At 41.5% G+C, this 19,730-nt stretch overlaps 1 protein-coding gene across 1 annotated transcript; it reads right to left on the minus strand.

Moving 5' to 3' along the window:
* Window positions 1-530: 530 nt before the first annotated feature.
* Window positions 531-18,239, minus strand: LOC139530729 (lysozyme g-like). The gene is made up of 8 exons (XM_071327387.1): window positions 17,889-18,239; window positions 17,130-17,213; window positions 16,812-17,011; window positions 2,143-2,299; window positions 1,908-2,048; window positions 1,606-1,656; window positions 1,251-1,412; window positions 531-1,026 (listed from the first exon to the last, which is right to left on the minus strand). Exons 1-8 carry the CDS (start codon window positions 17,890-17,892, stop codon window positions 917-919), a joined length of 909 nt encoding a protein of 302 aa, XP_071183488.1. The 5' UTR covers window positions 17,893-18,239; the 3' UTR covers window positions 531-916.
* Window positions 18,240-19,730: the final 1,491 nt, after the last annotated feature.

A 19,730-nucleotide genomic window follows, 5' to 3' on the forward strand; every position in this document is an offset into this window, starting at 1 on the left:
GAATGAAAGGAATATCTCAGTTTCAAGATTTCAGCTTGTAGAGAAGAAGCCTTGTTAGGTATTGGTCGGTCACATGCATGAACCAAACGTTAACAATGAATTAAGAATAATGAATAAGCTAAATCATGCAAATATAACTTGTCTGTGTAGGCACTATAATAAGAGAATGTACTGTGGTGCATTACCTTTGTTGGAATCTCTCCAGCTTGCTGATAATAAAGAGTGATTAATTTAATATTGACTTTGTGTGACCCTGTGTTGAATTTCCATACCACTCCATAAAGCACAGCTCCACCATCCTTAGTGTGATAAAGAAGTGTGTTACGCATAATTAGAAATGACAATACTTGAAGAATAATAGGATCTCTATGGTGTTAAGTCTGTAATGGTGAACTACAGAGATCCATTGTGATCATTATCTTGAGGGCATAGTAATACTAGCATACCACTGCCCATGCTATGCTAATGTACTTATAGACCAGGCACAGTCCCACCAAGACAGTCAACTAAAACACATCCAATCCAAAAGGTCAGAAAATAAGAAATGTTTAATTATATTGCCCAATGACAAGTTGCTGAAAGATTCAACTACAGAAGAAACTTGGATGAGAATGTTTGAAGTTGTGTAATTATTACTGGGTGTATTCATAACTTTCAACATGTCTATAAAGGTTAATAACAGTAAAAAAATGTTTTACCATAACCATGGCTGTAGAACCACTGAGCTCATTTCAACTGCAAAATTAGGGAACAATCCTCACAGAGAACTTTAGACTTTCCTACAGAAAACCTGTTTTTCTTAACGGCAGTTAAGTTAACGGCAGTTGACAAGTAGAATACTTTAAGCATGCAGTATCAACAGTGTGAGGGTGTATTTCACTACTGACAGGTGTTCTTCAAAGCCTCTATGGAACATTTAAGAAAACTTTGTTTTCAGCCATCCCACAGATCCTCCTACTGCTCCTGCGATGGCTGCTCCCGCACTTCCAACAATCGCTGTGGCCGTTCCCGAGAGCCCTACGGCACCTTGAGGGAATAGCACACAATGTCTGGCACGGTCTCACTCACATCTGAGATCTACAAACATCCAATGCATTAGAGTAAAAAAAGCAAAACAATCTATGATCCATTCTGTTCAGTCGTATGAGCTTGTAACAGTTAGAAACCCCACCATCATCTTAGCTGTCAATGGTTTTATTCATAACTCATTGGAATATTGTATCTTTGTTCATCTTTGGTTCAATCTTTACCTGCTGACTGTAGAACAGCAACAAGACTCCCTGCTGCTACCCCACCTCCATTGGCTATGGCCGCGGCAGACATCATGCTTGCTGCTGTTGATCCAGCTGCAATCCCGCCAGCACCAAACCCGATCACTGTGAGGACTACTGGTGCCAGGACAACAGCAGAAACTGTGAGGCCAGGCATACAAACATTTTAAAACACAGCCAACCTCAGTTTGACAATGTGACATTCCAATGATACTTTTACATTTATATAAGTTTGTAAATTCTTGTTATCTAACTAAAATCAACCACTAAAAAAATCTATACTATCAAGATAATATAGATACATTTTACTTTATGAAAAGTACAATGTTAATACCTCCTCCCACTATAGCTGTTGCGGCAGCTGCTACTATAATGCCACAGTTTCCTGAATAGGGAAGAAAATAGAGTATATTTAATGAACTAGAATTTTTGATTTTCAGTACATTATAGCATCAGCATTTTTTTAAATAAACTGAATTTGAGACTGTTTGGTATGAACCATAAGAGTTTGCTGAAAGATTTAACTAAACAAGAAACTTGGATGAGACGGTTTGAAGTTGAACCACACAGTGTAATTATTATTTGGTGTATTTATCATTTTCAACATGTGTATAATGGTTTATAACAGTTATGTACTTGTTTCAGCATAACCATGGCGGTAGAACCACTGAGCTCTGGCAACAACATCATTGGAGTAGTCCACTCCAGTGGTATGAGCGTCCACTTCCTCATATGACTCTACACAGTCTTCTCCCTTATTGTAGGCTGCTATTCCCCCTGGGTAAACAACATATTGCAATAGTTGCATATTCAATTGAAATAGGTATATTCATTATTTCTATAAAAAAAACTCTGAGAAAAAGAGTATTACCTTTCAGCTGCTGCTCCTTGGTCCATGAATTAAATTTCTTCTGGATTATTTTGATGAACCCAATCAGAATTTCAGTGCATTGTTGGAGATGCTCCTCACTGTTCCATTCCCCCTTTGGAGTGTGCCCGCCACCTCTCGGGGCTGGGGTGGTGTCAATCTGTAAAAATGTGATATTTTACAGAAATCACCAGGGCTGTGGCGGTCATGAAATGTAGTCAGCTGGTGATTGTCAAGCAAATAACTTGTCGGTCTCACTGTAATTGACCGTTAAATAACAAACACATTTAGCAACTCCTGGCTTCTACACATAGCCTTCAAGCCACTGATGCAGATGTTTGGAACATATACATTTTAAAAAGTCTAATAAAACCATGTAATATAGCCTACACCTTTACAATAAATCCCTTATTTATTTTAGACAGGTCTAAAGAAGCATGATATGAAGAAAATATAGTCTATTTCAGAATAGCATACTCTGAGTTGTCCTTATGTTAGGTCCTGATCTGGCTATGGGCTCCACTAGTTCATTTAGCAGACAATATTTGCTTAGAATTCCATGGCATTATTTTATAGCATGAAGAATACAAATTAACAAAGCTGAATAAAATATAAATATTTTCTCCAAGTGATTTGAGGGAGTGCGCTCATGCGGTTATTCTGTGTTGGGTGCTAAACAAAGAAATAGGTACTCCTACATATTTAATTTAGAGTTATTAATGTAACTTTATTTCTACAAACGTTGGGCTATATGTTTTGATTTTTAATACATTGTAAGGCTGCATGATGCAACTCTAATGATGATTTGAAAAAAGTCGCTTGAAAGGCATGAGCTCTGATTTGTTTTTTTGCGCAGGCTGTACACACTTCAGTCTCTCATTCACAATTTGACAAGCACTTGAAAATGCCTCAAATTTCACGGCAGCATCCCCTTTGTGGCCGTAATTTTTTTTTTTTTGAAATACATGCCTTTTGCAGCATGTGGCCATTGTGCCCTTGGCCCGGAGTGCTGCGTTTTTCCCTTCTCCCTGAGCTCTGTGCGCTCCTAACCACCTCACTCACATAGCTCTCCCTCACGTGATTGGGTCTTTCTCACAGGCTACAAGTGAAGATCGATACAAGTGAAGATCCCCGCGCATCCCGCAAAGGCGGAGGTGTTGCTAACATTTACGATAGCAAATTTCAATTTACAAAAAAAAAAACGACATTTTCGTCTTTTGAGCTTCTAGTAATGAAATCTATGCAGCCTACTCAATCACTTTTTATAGCTACTGTTTACAGGCCTTCTGGTCCATATACAGCGTTCCTCACTGAGTTCCCTGAATTCCTAAATCGGACCTTGTAGTCATAGCAGATAATATTCAAATTTTTGGTGACTTTAATATTCACATGGAAAAGTCAACAGACCCACTCCAAAAGGCTTTCGGAGCCATCATCGACTCAGTGGGTTTTGTCCAACATGTCTCTGGACCTACTCACTGCCACAGTCATACTCTGGACCTAGTTTTGTCCCATGGAATAAATGTTGTGGATCTTAATGTTTTCCCTCATAGTCCTGGACTGTCGGGACCACCATTTTATTACGTTTGCAATCGCAACAAATAATCTGCTCAGACCCCAACCAAGGAGCATCAAAAGTTGTGCTAAAAATTCTCAGACAACCCAAAGATTCCTTGATGCCCTTCCAGACTCCCTCTGCCTACACAAGGACGTCAGAGGCCAAAAATCAATTAACCACCTAACTGAGGAACTCAATTTAACCTTGCGCAATACCCTAGATGCAGTTGCACCCCTAAAAACATTTGTCATAAGAAACTAGCTCCCTGGTATACAGAAAATACCCGAGCCAGAAGCTAGCTTCCAGAAAATTGGAACGGAAATGGCACCACACCAAACTGGAAGTCTTCCGACTAGCTTTTAAAGACAGAGCCCTCACTGCTGCTCGATCATTCTATTTTTCCAACTTAATTGAGGAAAATAAGAACAATCCTAAATTTATTTTTGATACTGTCGCAAAGCTAACTAAAAAGCAGCATTCCCCAAGAGAGGATGGCTTTCACTTCAGCAGTAATAAATAATGAACTTCTTTGAGGAAAAGATCATGATCATTAGAAAGAAAATTACAGACTCCTCTTTAAATCTGCGTATTCCTCAGAAGCTCAGTTGTTCTGAGTCTGCAAAACTCTGCCAGGACCTAGGATCAAGGGAGACACTCAAGTGTTTTAGTACTATATCTCTTGACACAATGAAAATAATCATGGCCTCTAAACCTTCAAGCTGCATACTGGACCCTATTCCAACTAAACTACTAAAAGAGCTGCTTCCTGTGCTTGGCCCTCCTATGTTGAACATAATAAATGGCTCTCTATCCACCGGATGTGTACCAAACTCACTAAAAGTGGCAGTAATAAAGCCTCTCTTGAAAAAGCCAAACCTTGACCCAGAAAATATTTAAAAATAAATAAATAAAAAAATTAAAAAATCAGCCTATATCGAATCTTCCATTCCTCTCAAAAATGTTCTAAAAAGCTGTTGCGCAGCAAGTCACTGACAAACAATGTATACGAAATGCTTCAGTCTGGTTTTAGACCCCATCATAGCACTGAAACTGCACTTGTGAAGGTGGTAAATTACCTTTTAATGGCGTCAGACTGAGGCTCTGCATCTGTCCTCGTCCTCCTTGACCTTAGTGCTGCTTTTGATACCATCGATCACCACATTCTTTTGGAGAGATTGGAAACCCAAATTGGTCTACACGGACAAGTTCTGGCCTGGTTTAGATCTTATCTGTCGGAAAGATATCAGTTTGTCTCTGTGAATGGTTTGTCCTCTGACAAATCAACTGTACATTTCGGTGTTCCTCAAGGTTCCGTTTTAGGACCACTATTGTTTTCACTATATATTTTACCTCTTGGGGATGTCATTTGAAAACATAATGTTAACTTTCACTGCTATGCGGATGACACACAGCTGTACATCTCAATGAAACATGGTGAAGCCCCAAAATTGCCCTCGCTAGAAGCCTGTGTTTCAGACATAAGGAAGTGGATGGCTGCAAATGTTCTACTTTTAAACTCGGACAAAACAGAGATGCTTGTTCTAGGTCCCAAGAAACAAAGAGATCTTCTGGTGAATCTGACAATTAATCTTGATGGTTGCGTTACTCTGGACCCTGATCTCTCTTTTAACGAACATATGAAGACCGTTTCAAGGACAGCTTTTTTCCATCTACATACCATAGCAAAAATCAGAAACTTTCTGTCCAAAAATGATGCAGAAAAATTAATCCATGCTTTTGTTACTTCTAGGTTAGACTACTGCAATGCTCTACTTTCCGGCTACCCGGATAAAGCACTAAATAAACTTCAGTTAGTGCTAAATACGGCTGCTAGAATCCTGACTAGAACCCAAAAAATTGATCAAATTACTCCAGTGCTAGCCTCCCTACACTGGCTTCCTGTTAAGGCAAGGGCTGATTTCAAGGTTTTACTGCTAACCTACAAAGCATTACATGGGCTTGCTCCTACCTATCTTTCCGATTTGATCCGGCCGTACATACCTACACGTACGCTACGGTCACAAGACGCAGGCCTCCTAATTGTCCCTAGAATTTCTAAGCAAACAGCTGGAGACAGGGCTTTCTCCTATCTTTCCTACTCATCTCTTCAGTAGGTCCTATGATTGAGTGTAGTCTGGCCCAGGAGTGGCACTGGAGCAACGAACCGCCCTTGCTGTCTCTGCCTGGCCGGTTCCCCTCTCTCCACTGGGATTCTCTGCCTCTAACCCTATTACAGGGGCTGAGTCACTGGCTTACTGGTGCTCTTCCATGCCGTCCCCAGAAGGGATGCATCACTTGAGTGGGTTGAGTCACTGACATGGTCTTCCTGTCTGGGTTGGCGCCCCCCCTTGGGTTGTGCCGTGGCGGAGATCTTTGTGGGCTATACTCGGCCTTGTCTCAGGATGGCAAGTTGGTGGTTGAAGATATCCCTCTAGTGGTGTGGGGGCTGTGCTTTGGCAAAGTGGGTGGGGTTATATCCTGCCTGTTTGGCCCTGTCCGGGGGTATCATTGGATGGGGCCACAGTGTCTCCTGACCCCTCCTGTCTCAGCCTCCAGTATTTATGCTGCAGTAGTTTATGTGTCGGGGGGCTATGGTCAGTCTGTTATATCTGGAGTACTTCTTCTGTCTTATCCGGTGTCCTGTGTGAATTTAAGTATGCTCTCTCTAATTCTCTCTTTCTTTCTTTCTCTCTCTCTCGGAGGACCTAAGCCCTAGGACCATGCCTCAGGACTACCTGGCATGATGACTCCTTGCTGTCCCCAGTCCACCTGGCCGTGCTGCTGCTCCAGTTTCAACTGTTCTGCCTCCGGCTATGGAACCCTGACCTGTTCACCGGACGTGCTACCTGTCCCAGACCTGCTGTTTTCAACTCTCTAGAGACAGCAGGAGCGGTAGAGATACACTCAATGATCGGCTATGAAAAGCCAACTGACAATTACTCCTGAGGTGCACCCTCGACAACTACTGTGATTATTATTATTTGACCATACTGGTCATTTATGAACATTTCGTAACGGCTGTCTATCTCTTCCACCTCATCTGACGAGGAGAGGCGAGAAGGATCGGAGGACCAATACGCAGAGTGGTAAGTGTCCATGTTTTAATAATATAAACTGAACACTACACAAATAACAAAATAACAAATGTGAACGAACCGAAACAGTACCGTGTGGCGACAAACACTGACACGGAAGACAAACACCCACAAACCAACAGTGAAAACAGGCAACCTAAATATGGCTCCCAATCAGAGACAATGCAAAACACCTGCCTCTGATTGAGAACCATATCAGGCTAAATGAACAAACCTAAACATAGAAACAAATAACATAGACTGCCCACCCCAACTCACGCCCTGACCATACTAAATAAAGACAAAACAAGGGAAAATAAAGGTCAGAAAGTGACACATTTGAACATCTTGGCCATGTTCTGTTATAATCTCCACCCGGCACAGCCAGAAGAGGACTGGCCACCCCTCATAGCTTGGTTCCTCTCTAGGTTTCTTCCCAGGTTTTGGCCTTTCTATGGAGTTTTTCCTAGCCACCGTGCTTCTACACCTGCATTGCTTGCTGTTTGGGGTTTTAGGCTGGGTTTCTGTACAGCACTTTGAGATATCAGCTGATGTAAGAAGGGCTATATAAATAAATTTGATCGATACATCGGGGACGCAACTGCGCGCGTCCTTATCCAATTCCAAGGTGCATATTGAAGATATTGGAAGAAATGTCTACATTTACTTTGTCAGCCAACAAGATGAGTAGGCCTAACACGGAACCCAAACCGGCTGTGCGTGTGCGCCATCGTGCATGAATGTATTTTGTTCCCCCACACCAAACGACACGCAGGTTAAAATATCCAAATAAACTCTGAACCAATTACATTAATTTGGGGACAGGTCAAAAAGCATTAAACCTTTATGGCGAAATAGCTAGCTAGCTTGCACTTGCTAGCTAATTTGTCCTATTTAGGTAGCTTGCTGTTGCTAGCTAATTTGTCCTGGGATATAAACATTGAGTTGTTATTTTACCTGAAATGCACAAGGTCCTCTACTCCGACAATTAATCCACACATAAAATGGTCAACCGAATCGTTTCTGGTCATCTCTCCTCCTTCTAGGCTTTTTCTTCTCTTGACTTTATATTGTCGATTGCCAACTTTCATAAATTAGGTGCATTACCGCCACCGACCTTGTTTGTCTTTGTCACCCACGTGGGTATAACCAATGAGGAGATGGGAGAGGCAGGACTTGCAGCACGATCTGCGTCAGAAATAGAACTGACTTCTATTTTAGCCCTTGCGTTGTGCAGAAGCTCGTTGGCGCGCGCGAGCAGTGTGGGTGCAATAATTGAATAATATATTTCTAAATTTATTTTGCAACGCTCGCGCATGTGACGCGAGCGGTGTAGTCAGCCTGTAACAAACAGCAAAAGCACTAGCCTATGTCAATCTACTATCACCCATAGTACAAAAGTTGGCCAAGTCTATTCTGCGCGAGAAAATAATATTCCTAACATGGTCTAGGACAGTTGTGGGATGCAATAGATACCAAATTAATACAACCACTATCATCAAAAAAAACGTTCAGGCAATGTGGCTGACGCAACATATCAGAACATTTAGCTTCAAATGTTGATAAACTATTTGGGCTATTTCTTAACATTATAAATGCAGCAATGCGTACATGGCAGTAGGCTATAAGCGCAAATGTTCCATCAGCAGGAAAACACCATTATCAAAAGTGAGCGCAAATGTGATTATGCGTGTAATGCTTTTATTAAAAAAGGTGAATTTTTATGGTGAAAATTATCTTCTCTAAACTTGAACCTCACGTGTTGCTTATCTATGCCAGTTATGCTCTAAACCCATTGTAAAGAGGAATAAGGGGCTTAATTTTAAATAAGTTATTTGGCCACTTTAGTTGTGATACAAACCTTATCAAAACATATAGGCCTATGGCCTAGGCTACATGAGGTCTGCAACTATGATTGGGGGAGAAAAAAATATTTTTGAAATATTTAAAAATATATATTAAATGTATTTTTTATTTTGATTAATCGCTAAAAATATAAAATGCTGGGCATCATTCACAAGTGATAAAATATAATTCACAAGTTATAGGCTAATATTGTCACCCATCAGACTATTCTTGATTTAATCTGGTCTTTACATATATACGTGTGACATTTGTTTTGATTTAGAAGGGACCATTATCATGCACCGGTCTCGAAACTGGGGCAGCGGGAAAGAATACATGTCATCTATGCACTTAAATAGTGAATGGAGGACACTTTTCCCATTGTTCATTTTCATGCGAGCCAGGTAGGCTATACTCCTGTTGTAAAGATAAACAATGTTCTTAATATGAGAAAGTTGAGAAATAAATATAGAAGATATAGCCTATAGAAAGCTGATGGAATCCTCCCTCTTTCAGTAGAGGCCATCACTCTGTTTTCTCGCACAATTGCATAGCCTACAGAAATGTTGCGCAACATGAGCTCTCATGAAGTGTTTGATTAGATTTTCGAACACATTTGCATTGATGTCAGTGATTAGAGGGACAATAGAGTGCTGAGTATGCGGCAGTTAGCAAGTTTGGTAGGCTACTAATGACCATCAGCAGCATCAGAGGTTGAAGAAGTCTAATTACTTCATGACTCGTGACTGCTGGTGTGGCGGTAATACGGTCACCGCAACAGCCCTAGACACCACTTACATTGTACAGTAAAATGCAATTAACTTAGTAAATGTGTCGAAACAAGAATGGTTAATCTGGAAAAAATGAGAAGTTACATTTTAGCTTTATGTTCAGAAAAATGGCGCCGACAGATAAGGCTGCCTTACTTCTAGCTCTTAGAGAACTTGGCAGTATTTTGTTTATGTATTTGTGAATTCTTAGATTATTGGCCCAGGAAATGTTTTGTGTTTTTACATACAGCCGGGAAGAACATCTGGATATCAGAGCGGCTGTAACTTATTAAGCATTATGACCAGGAATACGACACTCCCGAAACGGATCCTTTGTTCGTACCACCCTGGGCAATTGAACTGATCCCAGAGGCTGTTCCAAAACTCCGCCGGTGTAAAAAAGGTACTCGGAGCGGACTTTTAGTCCGACTCAGGAGGCGCGTACCCCACCCACCGCTTCCGAGTATATTACCCGCTAATGTTCAGTCTCTGGATAATACATTTGACCAGCTCAGGGCAAGGATTTCCTTCCAGAGAGACATCAGGGATTGTAACATACTCTGTTTCACGGAAACATGGCTCTCGGGATATACTGTCTGAGTCGGTTCAGCCAGTTGGGTTCTCAGTTCATCGCGCAGACAGGAATAAATCGCTCTCCAGGAAGAAGGGCGTGGGTGTACAGTTGAAGTCGGAAGTTTACATACACTTAGGTTGGAGTCATTAAACCTTGTTTTTCAACCACTCCACAAATTTCTTGTTAACCTCTCTGGGATATTCGGGACACTAGAGTCCCACCTCAACAACAGCCAGTGAAATTGCAGGGCGCCAAATTAAAAACAACAGAAATCCCATCATTAAAATTCCTCAAACATACAAGTATTTTACACCATTTTAAAGATACACTTGTTGTAAATCCAGCCACAGTGTCCGATTTCAAAAAGGCTTTACGACGAAAGCACACCAAACGATTATGTTAGGTCAGTACCTAGTCACAGAAAAACACAGCCATTTTTCCAGCCAAAGAGAGGAGTCACAAAAAGCAGAAAGAGAAAATGAATCACTAACCTTTGATGATCTTCATCAGATGACACTCATAGGACTTCATGTTACACAATACATGCATGTTTTGTTTGATAAAGTTCATATTTATATAAAAAAATTACATTGGCGCGTTACATTAACTAGTTCCAAAAACATCCAGTGATAGTGCATAGCCACATCGTTTCAACAGAAATACTCATCATAAATATAGATGATAATACAAGTTATACACATGGAATTATAGATATACCTCTCCTTAATGCAACCGCTGTGTCAGATTTTTTTTAAACTTGACGGAAAAAGCAAACCATGCAATAATCTGAGACGGAGCTCAGAACAATAGTAAATTTAGCCGCCATGTTGGAGTCAACAGAAACCAGAAATTTCCTTACCTTTGATGAACATCATCAGAATGCACTCCCAGGAATCCCAGGTCCACAATAAATGCTTGATTTGTTCGATAATGTCCGTTATTTATGTCCAATTAGCTACTTTGGTTAGCGCGTTTGGTAAACAATTCCAAAGTCACAAAGCGCGTACACTAAAACATGACGAAATGTCCAAAAGTTCCATAACAGTCAGTAGAAACATGTCAAACGATATATTGAATCAATCTTTAGAATGTTGTTAACATACATCTTGAATAACATTCCAGCCGGAGAATTACATTGACTTCAGTTGAGCGATGGAACGGAGCTGCCTCTCACGTGCACGCGCGTGGCCAAAGCGTGGTCACCTCATGGCAGTGGTTACTCATTCCTGTCTCCTTCGGCCCCCTTCACAGTAGAGTCATCAGACGAAGTTCTATTGACTGTTGACATCTAGTGGAAGCCGTAGGAGTGAAAACTCATCCATATCTCGCTGTAATTTAAATGGGAGCTTGGTTGAAAATCCACCAGCCTCAGAAAAAATCCAAACAGGAAATGGAACTTCTCAGGTTTTTGCCTGCCATATGAGTTCTGTTATACTCACAGACATAATTCAAACCGTTTTAGAAACTTCAGAGTGTTTTCTATCCAATACTAATAATAATATGCATATATTAGCAACTATGACTGAGGAGCAGGCCGTTTACTCTGGGCACCTCTGTGCACCTTTCATCCAAGCTACTCAATACTGCCCCTGCAGCCATAAGAAGTTAATGCAACCGCTGTGTCAGATTTCAAAAAAGCTTTACCGAAAAAGCACACCATGCAATAATCTGAGTACAGCGCTCAGACAACAAAACAAGCCATACAGATATCCGCCATGTTGTGGAGTCAACAGAAGTCAGAAATAGCATTATAAATATTCACTTACCTTTGATGATCTTCATCAGAATGCACTCCCAGGAATCCCAGTTCCACAATAAATGTTTAATTTGTTCGATAAAGTCCATCATTTATGTCCAAATACGTCCTTTTTGTTCGCACATTTAGTACACAATCCAAACTCACGAGGCAAGTCCAGGCGAAAGTTCAGACTACAAGTCATATTACAGTTCGTAGAAACATGTCAAACGAAGTATAGAATCAATCTTTAGGATGTTTTTAACATAAATCTTCAATAATGTTTCAACCGGAGAATTCCTTTGTCTGTAGAAATGCGATGGAACGCAGCTAACTCTCACGTGAGCACGCGTGATCAGCTCATGCCAGACAACTGACTCAATCAGCTCCCATTCCCCCCTCCTTCACAGTAGAAGCATCAAACAAGGTTCTAAAGACTGTTGACATCTAGTGGAAGCCTTAGGAGGTGCAATCGGACCAAATTTACACTGTATCTTGGATAGGCAAAGAGTTGAAAAACTACAAACCTCAGATTTCTCACTTCCTGGTTGGATTTTTTACCAGGTTTTTGCCTGCCATTCTGTTATACTCACAGAAATCATTCAAACAGTTTAAGAAACTTCAGAGTGTTTTCTATCCAAATCTACTAATTATGTGCATATTCTAGCTCTTAGAACTGAGTAGCAGGCAGTTTACTCTGGGCACATTTTTATCCAAGCTACTCAATACTGCCCCCCTGTCCCAAAGAAGTTAACAAACTCTAGTTTTGGCAAGTCGGTTAGGACATCTACTTTGTGCATGACAAGTAATTTTCCAACAATAGTTTACAGACAGATTATTTCACTGTATCACAATTCCAGTGGGTCAGAAGTTTACATACACTAAGTTGACTGTGCCTTTAAACAGCTTGGAAAATTCCAGAAAATTATGTCATGGCTTTAGAAGCTTCTGATAGGCTAATTGACATAATTTGAGTCAATTGGAGGTGTACCTGTGGATGTATTTCAAGGCCTACCTTCAAACTCAGTGCCTCTTTGCTTGACATCATGGGAAAATCAAAAGAAATCAGCCAAGACCTCAGAAAAAAAACGGTAGACCTTCACAAGTCTGGTTCATCCTTGGGAGCAATTTCCAAACACCTGAAGGTACCAAGTTCATCTGTACAAACAATAGTACGCAAGTATAAACACCATGGGACCACGCAGCCATCATACCACTCAGGAAGGAGACACGTTCTGTTTCCTAGAGATGAATGTAATTTGGTGCGAAAAGTGAAAATCAATCCCAGAACAACAGCAAAGGACCTTGTGAAGATGCTGGAGGAAACATGTACAAAAGTATCTATATCCACAGTAAAACGAGTCCTATATCGACAAAACCTGAAAGGCCACTCAGCAAGGAAGAAGCCACTGCTCCAAAACCGCCATAAAAAGGCCAGACTACGGTTTGGAACTGCACATGGGGACAAAGATCATACTTTTTGGAGAAATGTCCTCTGGTCTGATGAAACAAAAATATAACTGTTTGGCCATAATGACCATCGTTATGTTTGGAGGAAAAGGGGGAGGCTTGCAAGCCGAAGAACACCTTACCGTGAAGCACGGGGGTGGCAGCATCATGTTGTCGGGGTGCTTTGCTGTAGAAGGGACTGATGGACTTCAAAATAGATGGCATCATGAGGGAGGAAAATGATGTGGATATATTGAAGCAACATCTCAAGACATCAGTCAGGAAGTTAAAGCTTGGTCGCAAATGGGTCTTCCAAATGGACATTGACCCCAAGCATGCTTCCAAAGTTGTGGCAAAATGACAAAGTCAAGGTATTGGAGTGGCCATCACAAAGCCCTGACCTCAATCCTATAGAAAATGTGTGGGCAGAACTGAAAAAGCGCGTGCGAGCAATGATGCCTACAAACCTGACTTAGCTACACCAGCTCTGTCAGGAGGAATGGGCCAAAATTCACCCAACTTATTGTGGGAAGCTTGTGGAAGGCTACCCGAAACATTTGACCCAAGTTAAATAATTTAAAGGCAATGCTACCAAATACTAATTGAGTGTATGTAAACTTCTGACCCACTGGGAATATGATGAAATAAATAAATCACTCTACTATTATTCTGACATTTCACATTCTTAAAATAAAGTGGTGATCCTAACTGACTGAAGACAGGGAATTCTTACTAGGATTAAATGTCAGGAATTGTGAAAAGCGGAGTTTAAATGTATTTGGCTAAGGTGTATGTAAACTTCCGACTTCAACTGTATGTTTTATAATGAACTACTCATGGTGTGATAACATACAGGAACTCAAGTTCATTTGTTCACTAGACCTAGAATATCTCAATCAAATGCTGACCGTATTACCTCCCAAGAGAATTCTCTTTGGTTATAGTCACAGCCGTGTATATTCCCCCTCAAGCCGATATCATGACGGCCCTCAAAGAACTTCACTGGACTTTATGCAAATGGTTTACTATTATGCTATTTCTCTCGAGGAAAACGTTACAGAGGTATATCAACACATTGACTGTAGTACTCCCGCTGCTAAAACACTCGACCACTGCTACTCCAGCGTCCGTGATGCCTACAAGGCCCTCCCCCTTCGGCAAATCTGATCACGACTCCATTTTGCCCTTCCTATAGGCAGAAACTCAAACAGGAAGTACCTGTGCTAAGGACTATTCAATGCTGGTCTGACCAATCGGAATCCACGCTTCAAGATTGTTTTTCGATCACGCGGACTGGGATATGTTCCGGGTAGCCTCCGAGAACAACATAGACAAATACACTGATACGGTGACTGAGTTTATCAGGAAGTGTATAGGAGATATTGTTCCCACTGTGACTATTAAAATCTACCCTAACCAGAAACAATGGATAGATGTCTGCTTTCACACAAAACCGAAAGCGCAAACTTTCGCATTTAACCATGGCAAGGTGCCTGGTAATATGGCCGAATATAAACAGGTAAAACATCAGGACAGAGACAAAGTGGAGTCGCAATTCAACGGCTCATGCACAAGATGTATGTGGCAGGGTCTACAGACAATAACGAACTACAAAGGGAAAACCAGCCACGTCGCAGACAACAACGTCTTGCTTCCGGACAAGCTAAACACCTTTTTCATCCACTGAGGATAACAGTGTCACCGACGTGGCCCGCTAACAAGGACTGTGGGCTCTCCTTCTTCGTGGCCGACATGAGTGAGACATTTAAGCATGTTAGCTCTTGCAAGTCTGCCGCCCCAGACGGCATCCCTAGCCACGGCCTCAGAGCATGCGCAGACCAGCTGGCTGGAGTGTTTACAGACATATTCAATATCTCTCTTTCCCAGTCTGTTGTCCCCACAAGCTTCAAGATGTCCACCATTGTTCCTGTACCCATGAACACAAAGACAACTGAACTAAATGAATCCCGCCCGTAGCACTCACTTCTGTTATCATGAAGTGCTTTGAGAGACTAGTTAAGGATCATATCACCTTCACCTTACCTGACACCCTAGACCAACTCCAATTTGGTCTAGAAAGCTAAGGTAACTGAGCTAAACGACTACCGCCCCGTAGCACTCACTTCCGTCATCATGAAGTGCTTTGAGAGACTAGTCAAGGACCATATCACCTCCACCCTACCGGACACCCTAGACCCACTCCAATTTGCTTACCGACCCAATAGGTCAACAGACGACGCAATCGCAACCACACTGCACACTGCCCTAACCCATCTGGACAAGAGGAATACCTATGTGAGAATGCTGTTCATCGACTACAGCTCAGCATTTAACACCATGGTACCCTCCAAACTCGTCATCAAGCTCGAGACCCTGGGTCTCGACCCCGCCCTGTGCAACTGGGTCCTGGACTTCCTGACGGGCAGCCCCCAGGTGGTGAGGGTAGGTAACAACATCTCCACCCCGCTGATCCTCAACACTGGGGCCCCACAAGAATGCGTGCTCAGCCCCCTGTACTCCCTGTTCACCCATGACTGCGTGGCCACGCACGCCTCCAACTCAATCATCAAGTTTGCCTTATGACAACAGTAGTAGGCCTGATTACCAACAATGACAAGACAGCCTACAGGGAGGTGGTGAGGGCCCTCGGAGTGTGGTGTCAGGAAAATAACCTCACACTCAACGTCAACAAAACAAAGGAGCTGATCGTGGACTTCAGGAAACAGCAGAGGGAGCACCCCCCTATCCACATCGACGGGACAGCAGTGGAGAAGGTGGAAAGTTTTAAGTTCCTCGGTGTACACATCACGGACAAACTGAAATGGTCCACCCACACAGACAGTGAGGTGAAGAAGGTGCTGTTCAACCACAGGAGGCTGAAGAAATTTGTCTTGGCACCTAAAACCTTCAAACTTTTACAGATGCACAATTGAGAGCATCCTGTCGAGCTGTATCACCGCCTGGTACGACAACTGCACTGCCCACAAACGCAGTGCTCTCCAGAGAGTGGTGCGGTCTGCCCAACGCATCATCGGGGGCAAACTACCTGCCCTCCAGGACACCTACAGCACCCGATGTCACAGGAAGACCAAAAAGATCATCAAGGACAACAACCACCCGAGCCACTGCCTGTTCACCCCACTATCATCCAGAAGGCGAGTTCAGTACAGGTACATCAAAGCTGGGACCGAGACTGAAAACTGCTTCCATCTCAAGGCCATCACTAGCACATTAGAGGCTGCTGCCCTATATATACAGCCTTGAAATCACTGGTCACTTTAATAATTGGAACACTAGTCACTTTAATAATGTTTACATATTTGCATTACTCATATGTATATACACTGTATTCTATCCTATTCTACTGTATCTTAGTCTATGTCTGACATTGCTCGTCTAAATATTTACAAATTCATAATTTCATCCCTTTACTTCAGATTGTGTGTATTGTTAGATTTTACTGCACTGTTGGAGCTAAAAACACAAGCATTTCACTACACCAGCAATAACATCTGCTAAACACGTGTGTGACAAATACTTTGATTTCAAATAATTTGATTTCAATTATCAAATATAATGTCAACGTTTGACCTCAGGAAGGGAATAAATAAGATACAATTTCAATTAAATATGAAGCCACTGCTTATTCTCTCAAACATGTGCCTACCTGCATAAGTCCGAAGGCCTTGCCATTGTCCCCCCTGCCGTGCTTGTCCAGTCCTGTCCCAGCCCGGGACTCTCTTGAGATGATGCCACAGATGACAGCTGGGTCCACTGCATTCCTCTTTGCCACCTTCATTATGAGACCCTTGTACTTGTTCATGGCAGCAAGGTCATGCTCTGCCATTCTGTGAGATGCAGGCACCCCTTTAGGAAAACAGTAAAGAAAATGATAGCATTTATTTTATGGAATGGATTATATGAAATTGATTAACACTGGATGTTGTATTGAATATTTGTGAGTGAATAGCCTGAAAGCGCATACCTTCGTCATTTTCCCCATCAGCTTTTGCTGTCCTCCGGGAAGCACCACTTGTTTCTACCTTCATAATGTTTCCATAACGAGAGGCTAAATGACAACCAAGAAGAATAAGTAGCCTATACTTGTGTCCACTTTTTTTCAAATCATGGAAATTCATATTTTGCAACCCCCAACAGTGTTTCCACAGCTATAGTCAAAATTGGCTACATTGTAAAAATTCATGAACACAATGTGGTTAGGCATAAATTTAGCAGCGTGGTTAGAGTTAAGGTTAGGATTAAAATCTCATTTCAAATCAGATAAATTGTAGAAGTTTATGACTGTGGCAGCTAGTGATTACCAACACAGAACCCCAAAAATATGCACACAAACACCTGGGTTCATCTGGGGTCAGACTCAGCCACAATGCAGTGCCACACAACATTAAAGCTGAAGTGTTGGCTACGACATTTTTGTACAAGCCCTGTTGTAGGCTGTCAATGTGCCGAAACAGTAATGCATAGAGACTCCTAGCTCCGGATATAACAGATTTCCCTAGTTAAATTAAAATATTAATTCTGTCCACGTCAACCAATAGGTCAACATTTTCATAAAGTTAATTCAATTGGCTAAGAATTAGCTCTCGAGAACCCAATGCCATCTAGGGAGAAGGACTACTAGCTAACAATATGCCAAATACCATAAATACTTTAAGAAATGTATAAAAGTATTTTTGCAAATACTTCCCAATATTATGCAGAGTAATTGATAAATCAAGCGCACCCATGTTGATATTGTCGCTTTGAAGTTCTTGAAACTGGAGGATCCTCAGTCAAACACACAAACCCAGCAATATGATTTCAGACGACTTGCTTCTTACTCCTTGTCGATTTCTGACAGATCTGTTGATGTTGAAAAATACAACACAACGGATCTGAAACGTTCTAACAGACTCTTAACTTTCGATTTTGCTCTTTCCAATCTCTATCCAAATTTGCGAGGCGTTTCCCTGACGTAGATGGAGAAAGTAAACAGCAAAGTATATTTCCGTAACAACTAAGAGCATTGAAACGCGAGGCTCAACTTCCACTGCTTTGGTGCCCTGGCTACCACTCTGTGCAAATCGTCAAGTGTATAGTCCGTGCACATGCGCAAATACTGTATGTGACAGTAAGAGCGAAGTCTTGCATCTCGCGCATCTCAATATGTGCATTGCTGCGCGTGACAAGGTCATTTCGCTGAGTCAAACTTTAAAATGGTAGTGCACACAATTTACAAAATGCAGGGCTGTTTGCAGACAGAGTGCAATCCACACATTTGGTTTACCTAGCCACTGTCAAAGATGTAGTATTTTCTACAACAAAAAAAGTTGTAAATGCCATTCTCAAATCAATGATCTCAAAGTAACTTTAAAATAAGCATTGTTATAGGCAGTGCTTGACTTGGGCAGGAGCTCACCAGAGCTGAATACTGGCACCTCAAATATTCTACTGTTTGAGCTCCTGTTCCTCTTATAGAATAATTGGCTAAAACAATATTGTGGAGTTCCTGCATCTACATTTACGCAGTACCTGCACCCAAAAGGAGTACCGGCATTTATTTCTGCAACGAGTGTAGAATACAGATTGTAGACATGCCTTCCAATACTGTTCTTGTTTCAATTGTAACAATATTTGTTTTGACAATGGAGTTTTGTAGGAACTAATAAGAAAATCAGGAGTCAGGTATGTGTTTTAAAAGGCTATTAATTATTAGAAATAAATATTGGTATTAAAAAAAGGATAGGGTACTTTACCAGTTCAAACTTCCATGGCAGTCTCAGATACTAAACAGAGAAGCAAGCATACATGGGTCCTCATTATTGTTATAACTAAAGCAATATTTTTCTCAGACAAAGCAGTCACATTGCCAAAACTAACTCCAAACAATGAACTATACTCACAAGCTACCATTTCCTTGGATTCAAATAGCTAAAAGGAACGATAAAGATTCAGTTGTTTGTGTTGTTGTTGTTACTGACAAAAGATCTGACAGGATTGTCACTCAGAAGGGAACAGCTGATACAGTCTAAGTCGAAATTGCAAAAGGATTCATCAAAAGACAAGAACGCCTGCAAAAAAATTAACACAGCCATACTCATCTCGTGAGTCCAAGCAGAAAGTTAGTCTGTCTTTTAAAAATCCCAGTAGATCAATACATTTTCTTTGCAGTCACTGAATCATGATGATCAAAATTGGAAGTACCTGTACATGTCACGACTTCCACCGAAGTCGCTCCCTCTCCTTGTTCGGGCGGCGTTCGGCGGTTGACTTCTAGCCATCGCCGATCCACTTTTCATTTTCCATTTGTTTTGTCTTTGTTTTACACACCTGGTTTCAATTCCCCAATTACATGTTCATTATTTAACCCTCTGTTTTCCCCATGGTTTTTGTGCGTGATTGTTTCATGTATGTTCGGTCCGTTATTGTGGGCTAGGTGTTACGACATGTTATTGGAATATTTGAGTAAAGTTACTTGTTTTACTCATCTCTGCTGTCCTGCGCCTGACTCCTCTACACCAGCTACACCCAGACCACTACAGTACAGCTATCTAGAAGAAGAATTATGGACAATAACTCTCCTTTT

Source organism: Salvelinus alpinus, chromosome 9 (assembly GCF_045679555.1).
Source record: "Salvelinus alpinus chromosome 9, SLU_Salpinus.1, whole genome shotgun sequence".
NCBI classification, from domain to species: domain Eukaryota; kingdom Metazoa; phylum Chordata; class Actinopteri; order Salmoniformes; family Salmonidae; genus Salvelinus; species Salvelinus alpinus.